The 12,216-nt window shown below is 43.4% G+C and overlaps 2 protein-coding genes across 3 annotated transcripts in view; both read left to right on the top strand.

Annotated features, from left to right (window-relative positions):
• LOC123320179 (nuclear receptor corepressor 1) overlaps positions 1–6,728 on the top strand; it is a 49,540-nt gene extending 42,812 nt beyond the window's left edge. For both annotated transcript variants that reach the window (XM_044907383.1, XM_044907382.1), the window contains exons 9-10: positions 2,041–4,011; positions 4,587–6,728. In XM_044907383.1, coding sequence (XP_044763318.1) covers positions 2,041–4,011; positions 4,587–5,674 — 3,059 coding nt within the window. In that variant the 3' untranslated portion in view covers positions 5,675–6,728. The remainder of the gene's footprint in view (positions 1–2,040; positions 4,012–4,586) is intronic.
• Positions 6,729–8,575: 1,847 nt separating this feature from the next.
• On the top strand, positions 8,576–11,733 carry LOC123320154. The gene is made up of 3 exons (XM_044907355.1): positions 8,576–8,837; positions 9,397–9,501; positions 11,024–11,733. Exons 1-3 carry the CDS (start codon positions 8,688–8,690, stop codon positions 11,396–11,398), a joined length of 630 nt encoding a protein of 209 aa, XP_044763290.1. The 5' UTR covers positions 8,576–8,687; the 3' UTR covers positions 11,399–11,733.
• The last annotated feature ends 483 nt before the right edge of the window (positions 11,734–12,216 follow it).

Here is a 12,216-nt window from a genome sequence, read left to right as displayed (position 1 = left end):
TCCAAAAATTGAAAAATGCGATAAAATAGTAATCTGGATGCAAAAGAGTCTCCAGCGGCTTTGAAAATATCAACTGAGGATAAAATCAACCCTTCAATTCGCACACGATTGCTCGAAGTGGCGACGTGACCGGGAGCGCCATAACTGATCCAAGGATGCGACAGTTTTCAGCTATTTGACTGGTCCGCATGGAGGATTAAGCAACGGGCAAAAAGGAAAACGATGACGTTTAATTTAATCCCGTGCAAACGAACGTTATAATCCGCCTTAATTAGGCGGCAAAATCAACACACGTAGTCGTGGTGGTTCGAACGACGAAGGTGGAACGTTTATTTGGGTGAAAATTTGCGAATTAGCGGATGCCCCAAAGTAACTCGGGGACCAAGCATGCAGGGTCGAACTTGAGCTGTAATTTCATTCGAAACGTTGGAAATTTTTGCTCTAAATCATTTCTATTTCTCAAAATTATTCCTCTCATACAGATTGAGTGACAGGGTATCAGTTATCTAGGGTGTATTTGAAGGTGAGACTCTATTTTCCAACAGAAGGTAGAACTTGTCAAAATAATATAATATACAAAACTTTTAAAATGTTAAAGTAGAAAATAAAATAGACCCTAGATCATTTGTTATCTGAATTATCACAGTCATCTCGTGATGACACGGTACAACAATTTTTCAAGTGACCTAATAAGATTGACACGGATGTTCTGGACCATTCATTGTCCAGCCATACGTTTATGTTTTGTTTCGTTTTTTTTTTTATATCGGAGTCACCGATTTTTGTCGAAATTGCAGGGGTTGTACCTCAGCAATCTTGAATATTTCATATAGACAATTTTTGGTGAAATGACTGTGATTTCTATCTTCTGTCAGATAAAAGGCTAACCTCTGAAAACACCCTGTATGATTTCGACGTTTTTTATTGTTTTTGAGCCTTCTTTCTAGCATCGTGAAAGTTCGGGATCTAGTTCTCGAAATATTGTTCAACAACGGGTGTAGAGCGCCATTTTACCAATGCTACACGATCTAACCTAACCCTTAACTGTCAGCTGTCAATTTTTTTTTCGGTTGGCAACATTTTTCACCGGACAGATAGGTATCTTACAAAAATTTCAGGACATTCTTCAGCCTTCAAGTCGTGAAATATGTCCACTCTTTTTTTCAACGGAATCTTCATACGGTCACCTTACAAATCCCTATCGTTCTGACCCATCCCTGCCGGAGAGAATTTCCCCGATCCAACAGACTACTCAACCTTCCGCGCCTCCCCCCCACCCCCTTCAATCCTTCCCAACGCCCGTCGAAGTTCAACAAATCCCCCGAACTCGCTCGTTAATTAAGAGACGATTAATTAACTTCAATTATAAAGCTCTAATTACGTCGGTTAATAACTTGTTCTTGTTTCATTTCTCTTTCGTCGGTTTGTATACTCAATCTACCATCTTGAATTATCATTGCTCGCCGTACGAGAAGGAAATTTAGCTATTCACGCCTGGGGGTCGCGCCCACGGCGCTCAAAAAATACCGATTCGCGGTCTGTGTTGTTCTGTTTATCCAAGAAAATTCATACGGGTCCGCTAGTGATGAAAATCGATCCTGAAATGAGCATTCCATATGATCTCTGCGAAACAATCACTTTGTTAGGGATATATCTAACTGGCCGTTAGCCAATTTGATCGTTCAGCTTGCGTAAAAAGTGCTGAGATGTTTGGTTTTCGTGTAAATAGAGCCGATAGGTTCTACTTGCGCAAATTAACAACAACAGTCAGGTCTGATGGATGGAAACGCTTCAGATTTAGATCGGTATCCTAATTAATATACACGTATGATTACGTATCGCAATGCTGCAATATAAACTGCTCGTCAGAAAAGCCTGCTTTCCTTCGGAGATATGTATATGTAGGTTAGAAGGACCAAAATTGTGGAAATATCGAAATTTCATAGATCTATAACAGAATTGCTTAATTTCGGCTGTTTCTGTTATTTCTAGACTAGATAGGGAAGATGTAATCACTAATTGTCCTCTTCTTCGTTACAGAGAAAACCATCCAAGGGATGTGCATCGTCTGCAACGCCCAGCTGGGCACCCACCTACATTCCCGCCCCCTTCCGCCCAGCCAGGCGTCCCAGTACGGCCTCAGGGAAGATCAGGTCCCGCAGAACGCAAGGGTGTGCAACACGTGCCGTTGCAAGGTGGTACGCTCCCGTTACACCCACTGCCCCCTGCCCAACTGCCCGAACCCGAGGGGCAGGGTGAAGAGGCTCAGGAGCTTCCCGCAGCGGCTCCAAGACCTGCCGCAGGATCTCAAGGACGCCCTGCTGGCCGAGTTCAACATACCGAGCGGCGTCACCAAGTGCTGCTCGGCCTGCTTCAACCGCATCCAGAGACGCCTGGGCCCGGTCGAGGAGTGGCCCGAGGAGGAGATCAACAGGCTGAAGGCCGCGCTCACGGATCTGGGCGCCAATTGGCAGGCGCTCGGCGAGAAGCTCGGCAAGACGCCGAACCAGATCAGGGGTTTCTACTCGATGAACAGGAAGCGGCTGAACCTGGAGAGCTGCCTGGGCGATCGCAAGCCCACGCTTACGGACGAGGAGGAGAGCGGCAGTTCGACGTCGAGCTGCGAGGATCAGCCGGTGACGACGCTGCGATCGACGGCGGTCGCGGAACGCGAGCGGCATTCGAGCGACACGGCGAGCGCGGCCGAGAGCCCGCCGGCCATGGCCGGCTCGTCGCAGGTGCCGATCAAGAAGGAGGATTACGACTCGAGCGCGACCGAGACCGCGGACGAGGCGCAGACGCCCGACCACTACCAGGGCAGCGCGACCATAACGCCCGTGGTCGCGGACGGCCAGCCGCGGCAGAACGCGTCGCCGCTGAGCGTCAAGGACCTCGTTCTGAACGTTATCGAGTTCTCGCTGATGAAGAACCCCGGCAATCAGCAGCAGGGCCAGAACCCGCCCACCAGCAGCGGCATCACGCCCACCATCTCGAGCATCCTGGAGCAGGATCTGAACGACGTGACGATCGTTAGCGAGTACAGCCTGAACAGCCAGCAACAGCAGCAGTCGGTCGTGCAGCAACAGCGACAGGTCCGTAACGACATGAACATAGCGAAACTGGTGACGCCCCTGATTGGCGCGACGATAACGCCCGTAACCGGTCCCATACCGCAGCAACAGCCGCAGCAGGAACAGGTTCCGACCGGTAGGAGCGACCTGGTCGTCCTCCAGGTACCCGACACCAACAGGGAACCGGAGACGTTGGATCTTAGCATCAAGAAACCGAGGGAGTTCCATCAACCGCCCACATTACACAAGCAGGCGACGCCTCAAGCGATGCACCGTCAGGATCCGTCGACCCAACAACAGTACATCTATCATCAGGAGAGGAAGAGTCCGGCGTACGTCAGATCCGCCAAGCAGGGTAGTCCGAAACTGGGCAACCCGAACCCGAAGGCCGGTTCCATAACGCTCGGAACGCCCATCATCACGCAGACGCGCTACGACGGTCTTCTTAGACAGATGCCGCCCGACCCGAAGATGGGCAGCATTACGCAGGGTACCCCGATACACATACCGCACATGCCGGGCGACAAGAGGGTCTACGAGATCTACAAGAAGATCGGGGGCGGTCCGCAACCGCCCCCGCAGCAGCAGCAGCAACAGCCGCCCCAGCCGGCCCAGGGATTCCCCGGCCAGTACCGCCATCAGCCGTACAACGTGGAGCAGCAGCTGAGCTCCAGGCAGATCATCAACGATTATATCACGTCGCAGCAGATGCTCGGCAGGAGGAACGAGAAGGCGCAATACTATCAGCCGGGCGGCATGCACAGGACGCCGCCCCCGCCGCCGCCGCCTCAGAATCAGCAGCAGAGACAGGGCGTCATCCAGAGGCACACCAGGCCGCCCTATCTGCCGCCTGGCCACGAGGCTCTGTCGTCGTTGGTGGACGTTGCCGTTCAGCAGCCAAGCCTGCCGGTACCTGTCACGCCGCCCCATGAGGGGTTAGGTTAGTTTTCTTGTTGGTTTTTTTCTTCCTAGACTCGATTCGAAGCGATTCATTGCTAACTGTGGCGTTGAGGCTGTAGAACTTTCTCGAAATTGTATTTTTGCTTCGTGTCTCCCGAAAATGCGAACTAGTACTCTAAATTTCTTTGAGATATCGTGGTTTTTGAATCAGCAGTAATGCGATAGGCCTCCTGGCCTGTTGGACTATGTTGGCTACAATTCAGGGGAGAGGCATCGCTATAGCTAGTCGACTTTTTCACTAGCTCCACAATTTTCATACGCATATTTTGATCGTAGGAAATGGAGTAAATCAATAATTGAATATCTGATAACGGGACCCGATTCATCAATAGTTTGCTGGTACTCATCGCGATTTAATATTCCTCATCGAATTCTTGGGGCACTATTGTCAATGAAACACTGACTGATGTCGAAAACAGCTCGTACATCGAAATTCGAGTCCTTTCATGCCTCTTCCATAGCTTTCAACATGAATTCTCGTCCTTTTCTCGCTTCTTATCAGCTTGATACCGAATCCTCAGCATTATTCTAACTCGAGCTTGTTTTTAATTGCAGGAAAAACGATGGCGGACAACATGAGAGATCAGCCGCACCGTTTCCAGATCATCCAACACCAACAGAACGTGAGACAGCAACAGCAACGCCTCGACGAACAACGTAGGGCTTACCACCAGCAGCAGGTCCAACAGCAGCAGCAACAACAACATCAGCAGCAGCAGCAACAACAGCAACAGCAGCAGATCCAACAGCCCAGGCAGCAGGTGCAGAGGAGCGACTCGTCCACCCTGACCGCCGCCAGCCTGATCGACGCCATAATCACGCACCAGATAAACCAGACGGCCGAGGGCGGCAGGGAGGTGATGCAGAACTCGAGGGAACCGCCCAGGGCGGGCGACATCCTGTTCCAGAGCTTCCACAGGAACCCGCCGCCGCCCCAGGTCCAGGACGCGATGGACAACCGTCCGCCGTCGGTGATAAACGTCGAGATGGACTCGGACAGTATCACGAAGAACATGACGGTCAAGGAGCTGACCGACTCGGTGATCAGCCACGATTACGGCGCCCGCCAGCCGCCGCCCGGCTCCTACTACCACATGTCGCAGGAGTCGGTCAACGAACAGTGGAAGAGGCGGCTGCAGCAGCAGCAGAAGGAGAACGAGAAGAGATCCGCGACGCCGCAGCAGCAGCAGCAACACGACGAACGTCAGATAATAAGGATCGCGCAGCCGCAGCAGAAGTACCACGTGGAACCGGTGTCGCCGCCCGAGAACAACCACTGGACGGAGCAGAGCTACAGGAGGTTCCAGCAGCAGCCGCAGAGCCACATGTCGCCGCTGGACTACGTCAAGAACAGGATCGTGGAGGTGATGCGCACCGAGGACGACAAGAAGGAGAACCAGGAGAATCACCAGACGGAGAAGAGGAGCGAGTCGCCCGGCGACATGGTGATCGACGAGGAGAAGAACGAGGAGGAGTACCACCAGACGGCTCAGCATCAGCAACAGCAGCAGCAACAACAGAGTGCTTATTCGACGTATCCGTTTGTCCACAAAGACATGTCGGTGAACGATTCCGGCAGACGGAGCAATGAACCCAAACCCTTACTATCCGCTCAGTACGAGCCGCTTTCAGATGAAGATTGAACGTTTCAGGTGAAAGGAGAAAATAGGTAAAGTTAAGTTACACTGTGTACGGTGTTGATTTTTCACTTTTTTCGGTTCTACACGAAGACTGTCCCTTGATTTCAGCCTAATTAATTGTAAATATACGAATAAGTGATATGAATTATTGGTAAGTGAAGTTCATCTATCAATCGGTAACTTCCAAATCGCTTTCCAATTCTGTCCCCATCAGATTTCAATTTCGCATATAGAGCCTCGAAATTGGACAATCTGAGGGCTAACCTCGACATTCCAGCGTTTAAAAGGGTTGGTCGACGAATCCGGAAAGCGATTTGGTCGGTTCGAGTAAATTGGTCGTCCACCTAACGTTTGATTGTAGGTTTCATCAAATGAATATTGTAGATAGAGATTTTACGAGATAACCGATAAATTTGTACATAAGTGTAACATTGAGGAGGCGTAGCGAAGTAAGCTTTATCCAGTGTTTCGATTCGAGAGCCTCAATTGTGGTGGAGGCGATTCTTGAGTTGTTCGGAAATTGCATTTTTCGATTTGATTATTAGTTTTCATCGACACTTCTTTATCAACTGAATGAAAAGTAATTGATGGTAGTTTGGTTGTAGCATTACCACGAAGTTGTTTTCCCAAACGAATTTTGGAAGGTTTGTTCTCTTGCAATTTTACTTTGTTTCGTTTTGTATATTTTTATAACTCAACAGATATATATCTTCGTCAGTTTGTTTGATAAAGGAGTGAATTTTCATTTTGTGCATATATGTATGTTAGTTGATAAATATTCACTTGGAGTTGTAAATAAATTACTTATAAATAAAGAGTACAGCATGGTAAGATTTGTATATATTTGTGATTTTTTATTTTCTGTTCATAATATATAAGTCAAGGCTTTTGCGTCTACTAAATACGCCCAGGTCGGGCGTATCGAGACGAACTGATAATTTTTCTACACTATGACATGAAAATGCTTCCAGATGATGTATGTATACACTGTCAATTTTTTTAGTTTGTAACTTTCAGATGACTTGTTATTTTGTTGAAATAAATGAATATCAGTTGGTTTTCGATTTCGTTACTGTGCCCTGTCCAAGTTTCAGCTCGGCGACGCTGTGATCAAACGCCATTTTAGGTTTTCGAAAGTCCCCATTTTGACTTTTTGGTACGCCACTTCAAAATCAAGCATACTTTCGAAAAATCCAAAATGACGTTTGAATTCGTCCTTTTCTTGAATTGTGTAAATCATTGTTAGCGAATTGTCAAAAAGGTGAAGTCGTCTTTCGTTCTTCCGGTTTAATTTCATATCTTCTTTGTTTAAACGTCTTTTTCATATTTTTGACAATCACGATTAGAGAATTCGATTTATTGTAATCTATGATAGAAGTGATAATGGCGATGAGTTTCTGTGACATTTGTTTAATTTTAATTCGTGTCAATGTTTATGAATCGTTTGTATATTGTGTTGTGGTTTTTTAATACTGTTTAAAATTGTGTTTTCAAGATTCAAAAGGAAATTGTAAGTGTTGCTATTTCGATATTTCATAGGTAGTTTTCAGTTATCTTGATATTTCCCTGGTTTGATTCGATTTAAGAAAAAAAGTTATTGTTTTTCATCAACTGCTTGGGAGAATCACGGAAATTCATTTCGTTTGAATAATTTCTTTTCAGTCGGTGCCTTTCATTACCTTAGTTGTATTTTTGTACTATTTATACTAATTCGAATTGTATTTTCGTGATTCAGAAGGAAATTGTAAGTGTAATTATTTCAATATTTCATATTAATTACGTTAATTCTGTGATACTAAAGATCCTCTTTGGTGTTACATAGAACAGATTAGAATCACCGAAATTTTGTGACACTTGTTGCATTTGAATTATTAAATTTCAGTCGGTGACTCTGATTCCCTTCTAGTGTTCATTGAAAATTCATACTTATTTGAAATGTGTTTTCAAGTTTCGGGAGAAAGTTGTGAATCTAATATTCCGATATTTCATAGGTGATCTTCAGCTCGATGGTATCGATTATGGAGGTATAGTATCGATGGAAGAACTGACCGCGTTTGGTTAAGGTAAGACGATTAAGATCACATTCCTTTCAAGTTTCTTATTCAAAAAATTGCTCTGAAACAACTCTACACTACGAATGTAGTAATTAACGATATAGGTTGTTGAATTTTGAAGTTCAAAATGCGTCAGTTAAGTTCGCTGATTGGCAAAATTTGATCGATGGTTACTGAGTTACGGGCTTCCGATTTTCGGAAAATACCGATCGGAAGAATTGCAAAATTTCTTGGGACAAAAAGAAAAATTGATAAAATTCTGTAGGTGCCTCTAGCAGTCGCTAGATGACGCTCGGAATTTGAACGAATCTTCAAAAGACTTAGACTATACCGCAGCCGTCTTTAGAAGGCTGTGATTATACTTAGGCCAGTTTCCTATGAATTTCAGTATTATATATTGGAAAGTAATTTTTCTGGGACCTAATATGCAGCGTTAGGCGAATTCAGTAACAATCAGGTTATCTATGGTAACAATTTCTATCAACTGTCAGCCTCGAAACAGCTTTTTCTTGATGGTAATACAGAAAGTATCTCATTTCAAATGTGAGTTTGGAAACCCCCTAACAGATGGAGAGCAGTAGCTCTGATAGAGTCACTGTAGCCTTTCATACCATATTGATCGCATGAATTACGGTTTGAATTTGGATATTTTCCGAATAAACGGATAAACTGATACACAGTGCGGCATATGCTCTCTCTCTATCCGATTTTGCAAATTTTTTAGGCACAATATATTGAAATTTCAATTTCAATTTCAATGCCCAATTTTCTCATTTCGGTTAAATTCACCTGTTTGAATCCGCCCCCACTATTGCCACCCCCTCAGAACGGCCGAAAATCGATACGCGTCCACTGCTGCCAACCTACCGATTTTCACGAGTCCTCTTCGGCGAAGGGCTGAGCGCCGACCATCTTCAATGAGCTTATCACCGAATTTTTCGATGTGATCAGTGACTTTAAAGATGAGCAGTGATTCCGGTTATGAGTATGAGTGCTCAAGGGCGGAACTTTTGGGCATTCCGCCGCCTTCCTACGATGAATATCTGAAGAATATGGCGGAGAGAAGCACGAACGCGGAGATGGAAAACGAAAAATTGGAGGAAAATTTCCAGGTAAGTTCACGTGGAATTAAATAAGTATACTCGGCGTCATTTTGGACCTGTTACAGCCAGAGTCTTTTTTTCGGCTTGTTTTTTGGCTACGAGATGATTATGGTAAAATTGCCCATGCGATCTTCGTTTGTTTTCTGCTAACACACAGCCGACTGGCACCTTCAGAAATTCATTGAATTCTTTGAGACTTTTGGACGTGGCCAACCTGTTCAATGGATTCAAACCCACTAGGAAGGACTGTTCACTTTGCACAATCCTTCGCAGGTTGAATCAGGTTCAAGTGGTAGGATTTATTGGGCTTATCTCTTCATATATGGGTTCATCATATCCAAAGTTTCGACCTGTCTTTAGAGAATCGCTTTTGTTAATAAGTAGAAAGTTAATAAGAAACAATACAAATTCTGCTTCATAAGTTATTTCATTTCATGGTTCTAAATGAAATGCCATTTGTTGATATCGACCGTCTCATGTTCTTTCTTCTGGCTGTAACAATCGAAAATGTCACAGGGTATGCCGAAAAATAATAATTTCAATTATTGGGCATTGTTCTGATTTTCAGGAAACCAAGAAAGATGATGAAGAAGCCAAAGGGTCTCCTTCTGGAAAATTGAACGAAATCAACAATATCTTACAGAGCACGCAGGAGAAGCTGAATCGCTTCAAGGTAAGAGGCGATAAATAACAAATATAAGCAAACAATAAACAAATCGCGTTTCCAATAACAATCTTTTCAATTTGGATAGTTTACTCGGTGTTTAGAGGCTACTAACAGTTATTGTTATGTGGTAAATGGTTCACGAGGTGATTTAACACGAGAATTATCGGTAATTTTCCCTGGAAATTATCGTGAATGATGGAAAATCGTAATGAGATTGAATTGATCCACATAACCTTAATTTGTTGGGAATTGAAACATTTCTCCTCCTCTGGTTCATTCAAGAATTATTGACTCGAAAATCTAAACGCAGCTGATCACAAAAGATCTCCAATGATTTCTGTAGTTTCAAACACAGGACTTAGACCCGTTTGCACCAAACGCACTTAGTGTTAAGTGTCCCTTAAAATGAACCCTTAACTCAAATTACGTTGCCCCAACTGTTGAGTGACATTTAAATGGCTAAAGCTAGCCTTAAATTTAAGCGCTCCTGTAATGACCACTTAGGTATTTAAGGGCGGGATTTTAACCCAAAATAATTTGCTGAACTGGGTGCAGAACTTCCCATTTTTGATGAATTTCGAAAATTGAATGAATTCATTACTGAATACCAAGCCTTTTCTTTTGCCTTTATTGTATTGCCATCAATGTTTTTTAATTTTCAATTTGGTGTCACAAATCATACTATAGTTAGCAACAAACTCTTTTCTTCTGTTGAGAAGTTGAGTGCCCTTCGTAGATTACCACCACCTGCTTAGCAATCATTCACCGTATTCGTACTAACAAGGGCAATAAGGACATTTTCTTCAAGACCTCACAAAGAAAGTGTTGTACTTATATGAACTTAGGTACCTTTTATTTGACAATCATTATCATTATCAATATTAATGCTAATTTCAACAAATAAAAGTTGTTACACTTTGATAATATTATAAATTATAATAATATCCTTGACACTGACTGACAGGACAATAAAGTTATCAATGAAATGACAACGATCATCGGCAACCGGTCAACCAATGAAATGGCATTATTGGACTAGGATGTAGTTGCACCAGAAAAAACTGAAATATCACTAGATATAAAAACTTAAGGGCCCCTTACTTAAGATTCTGTTAAGCCACAGTCGTGCAACTGGAAATAAAATTAAGCGTCCATTAACTTTAAACGAGGCTTAGTTAAGTACTCCTTTTAAGGGGGATTGGTGCAAACGGGCCTTAAGTATACTAACAACCTAGACGAGTACCTGAATGGAATATATAGGTACTCAAATTGGGGCAAATGAATCTGCATTCAAGATTTATGCTTCTCTCAATTTGCTCCATTACACAGCACGAAATTCAAAATATCTTCGTTCGGTGCATAGACTTCTCTATTTCATTGGTATGTGGTTCAGTGTTTATTGTAAATACCAACTTAAATTCTATCCTCTACAGCCGCCCAAGGAGTCAAGAGTCAATAATTCTTGAACGGAGTATAATATACGTGAATTTATGTTACCATGCGGCACTACCAAGTAGAACTTTTCCAGACCTCGTACGGATCCCTGACGAACGCCTTCAAATCGAAGCTCGGCAAAAGTCTGGACATCTCCTTCATCCAATCGCAGGCGAACGGATCCAGGACCAATGGCGATACGGGACCGTCGAATACAAACAGAGATAAGAGCGAAGAGCCGATCATTGGATCATCAATGGTCGACGATAAGGACTCGGAGATGGCGTCCAATCGAACGAGGCAAAACGGACAGTCCTTCGACCTGAGCTGCGGCTCCAGCAGGGATGACGACCCCACGGCCTACAGGGAGGTAGAACTGAACGAGGACCCGAACGTGGACTCGAAGGGCGCTCAGGAGGGGAAGAAATTTCTCAACTTCGGTTTTCTCAATTTGGGCGGCGGGAAATAGTCGGTTTTTTTTTGAAAATTCGTTGGGTTGAGCGCATCAAGTTCATAGTTCGTTTAATTGAAGGTATATCATTATCATAACAATTAAAAATTTAACGACTGAAGATATAGATAGCGCAGTAAATTTATCGTGAATATTTTGAATTATCCATTTGTTCGAAATTGTTTTCTCCATATCATACGTAGGATATATTTGAAAAGAAGAGTATTTTGAAATGAAGAATTAACGATAAGAAAGCACAAATGATGTGGAAGTGAGATTAGAATTTAGAACCTAGAAAACCGAGAAGATCCATGAAGAATATTGAAAAATAAAGGTAGAAACTTATCAGGGAAGGGCTGTAATGGAAAAAGTTCACGTTATTTGAGAGTGAAATTTTCGCCAATTTTCAATAATTTTTTCAAAGTTCATTGACGCGACTGGAGGAACAAAAATGGGCACCTATCTCCTTTGAATATCTCAGAGAAAAAGTCATTTTATCACCAGGATTTTGAAGAAACTCATTAAAAATCGATAACTTGCATTGAAAAGTTGATGGAAAATATCAGTTAGATCAAAAATATAAAGGTAGACGAGTTCCTACAACATATCTTTGATTTTTCATTTTCCTTATCTAATACTTAAACAAGTTTGGCGCATTTTGTTTATATCTTTTGATTATGGTCAGTTTATTCCTCGGCTAGGAAGAAAAGACGTTCTTTAAGCAATAAGATATAGGAACTCTAAAAACTGCATTCGCTAATAATAAATCTCAATTAACATTTCGATATTTTTGAAAAAAAAGTGCTTTTGTATGTACCTGCTACTTGTATAATAAT

This window comes from Coccinella septempunctata, chromosome 9 (genome assembly GCF_907165205.1).
Source record: "Coccinella septempunctata chromosome 9, icCocSept1.1, whole genome shotgun sequence".
NCBI lineage: Eukaryota > Metazoa > Arthropoda > Insecta > Coleoptera > Coccinellidae > Coccinella > Coccinella septempunctata.
Note: the sequence above shows the minus strand (reverse complement) of the source record. Positions and strands in the feature narration are given on the sequence as shown.

Coding starts and splice junctions, on each gene's coding strand:
- LOC123320154 (XM_044907355.1), top strand. CDS start 8,688: ATGAGCAGTGATTCCGGTTATGAGTATGAGTGCTCAAGGGCGGAACTT. Junction 8,838..9,396: donor AATTGGAGGAAAATTTCCAG/GTAAGTTCACGT, acceptor TCTGATTTTCAG/GAAACCAAGAAAGATGATGA. Junction 9,502..11,023: donor AGAAGCTGAATCGCTTCAAG/GTAAGAGGCGAT, acceptor GAACTTTTCCAG/ACCTCGTACGGATCCCTGAC.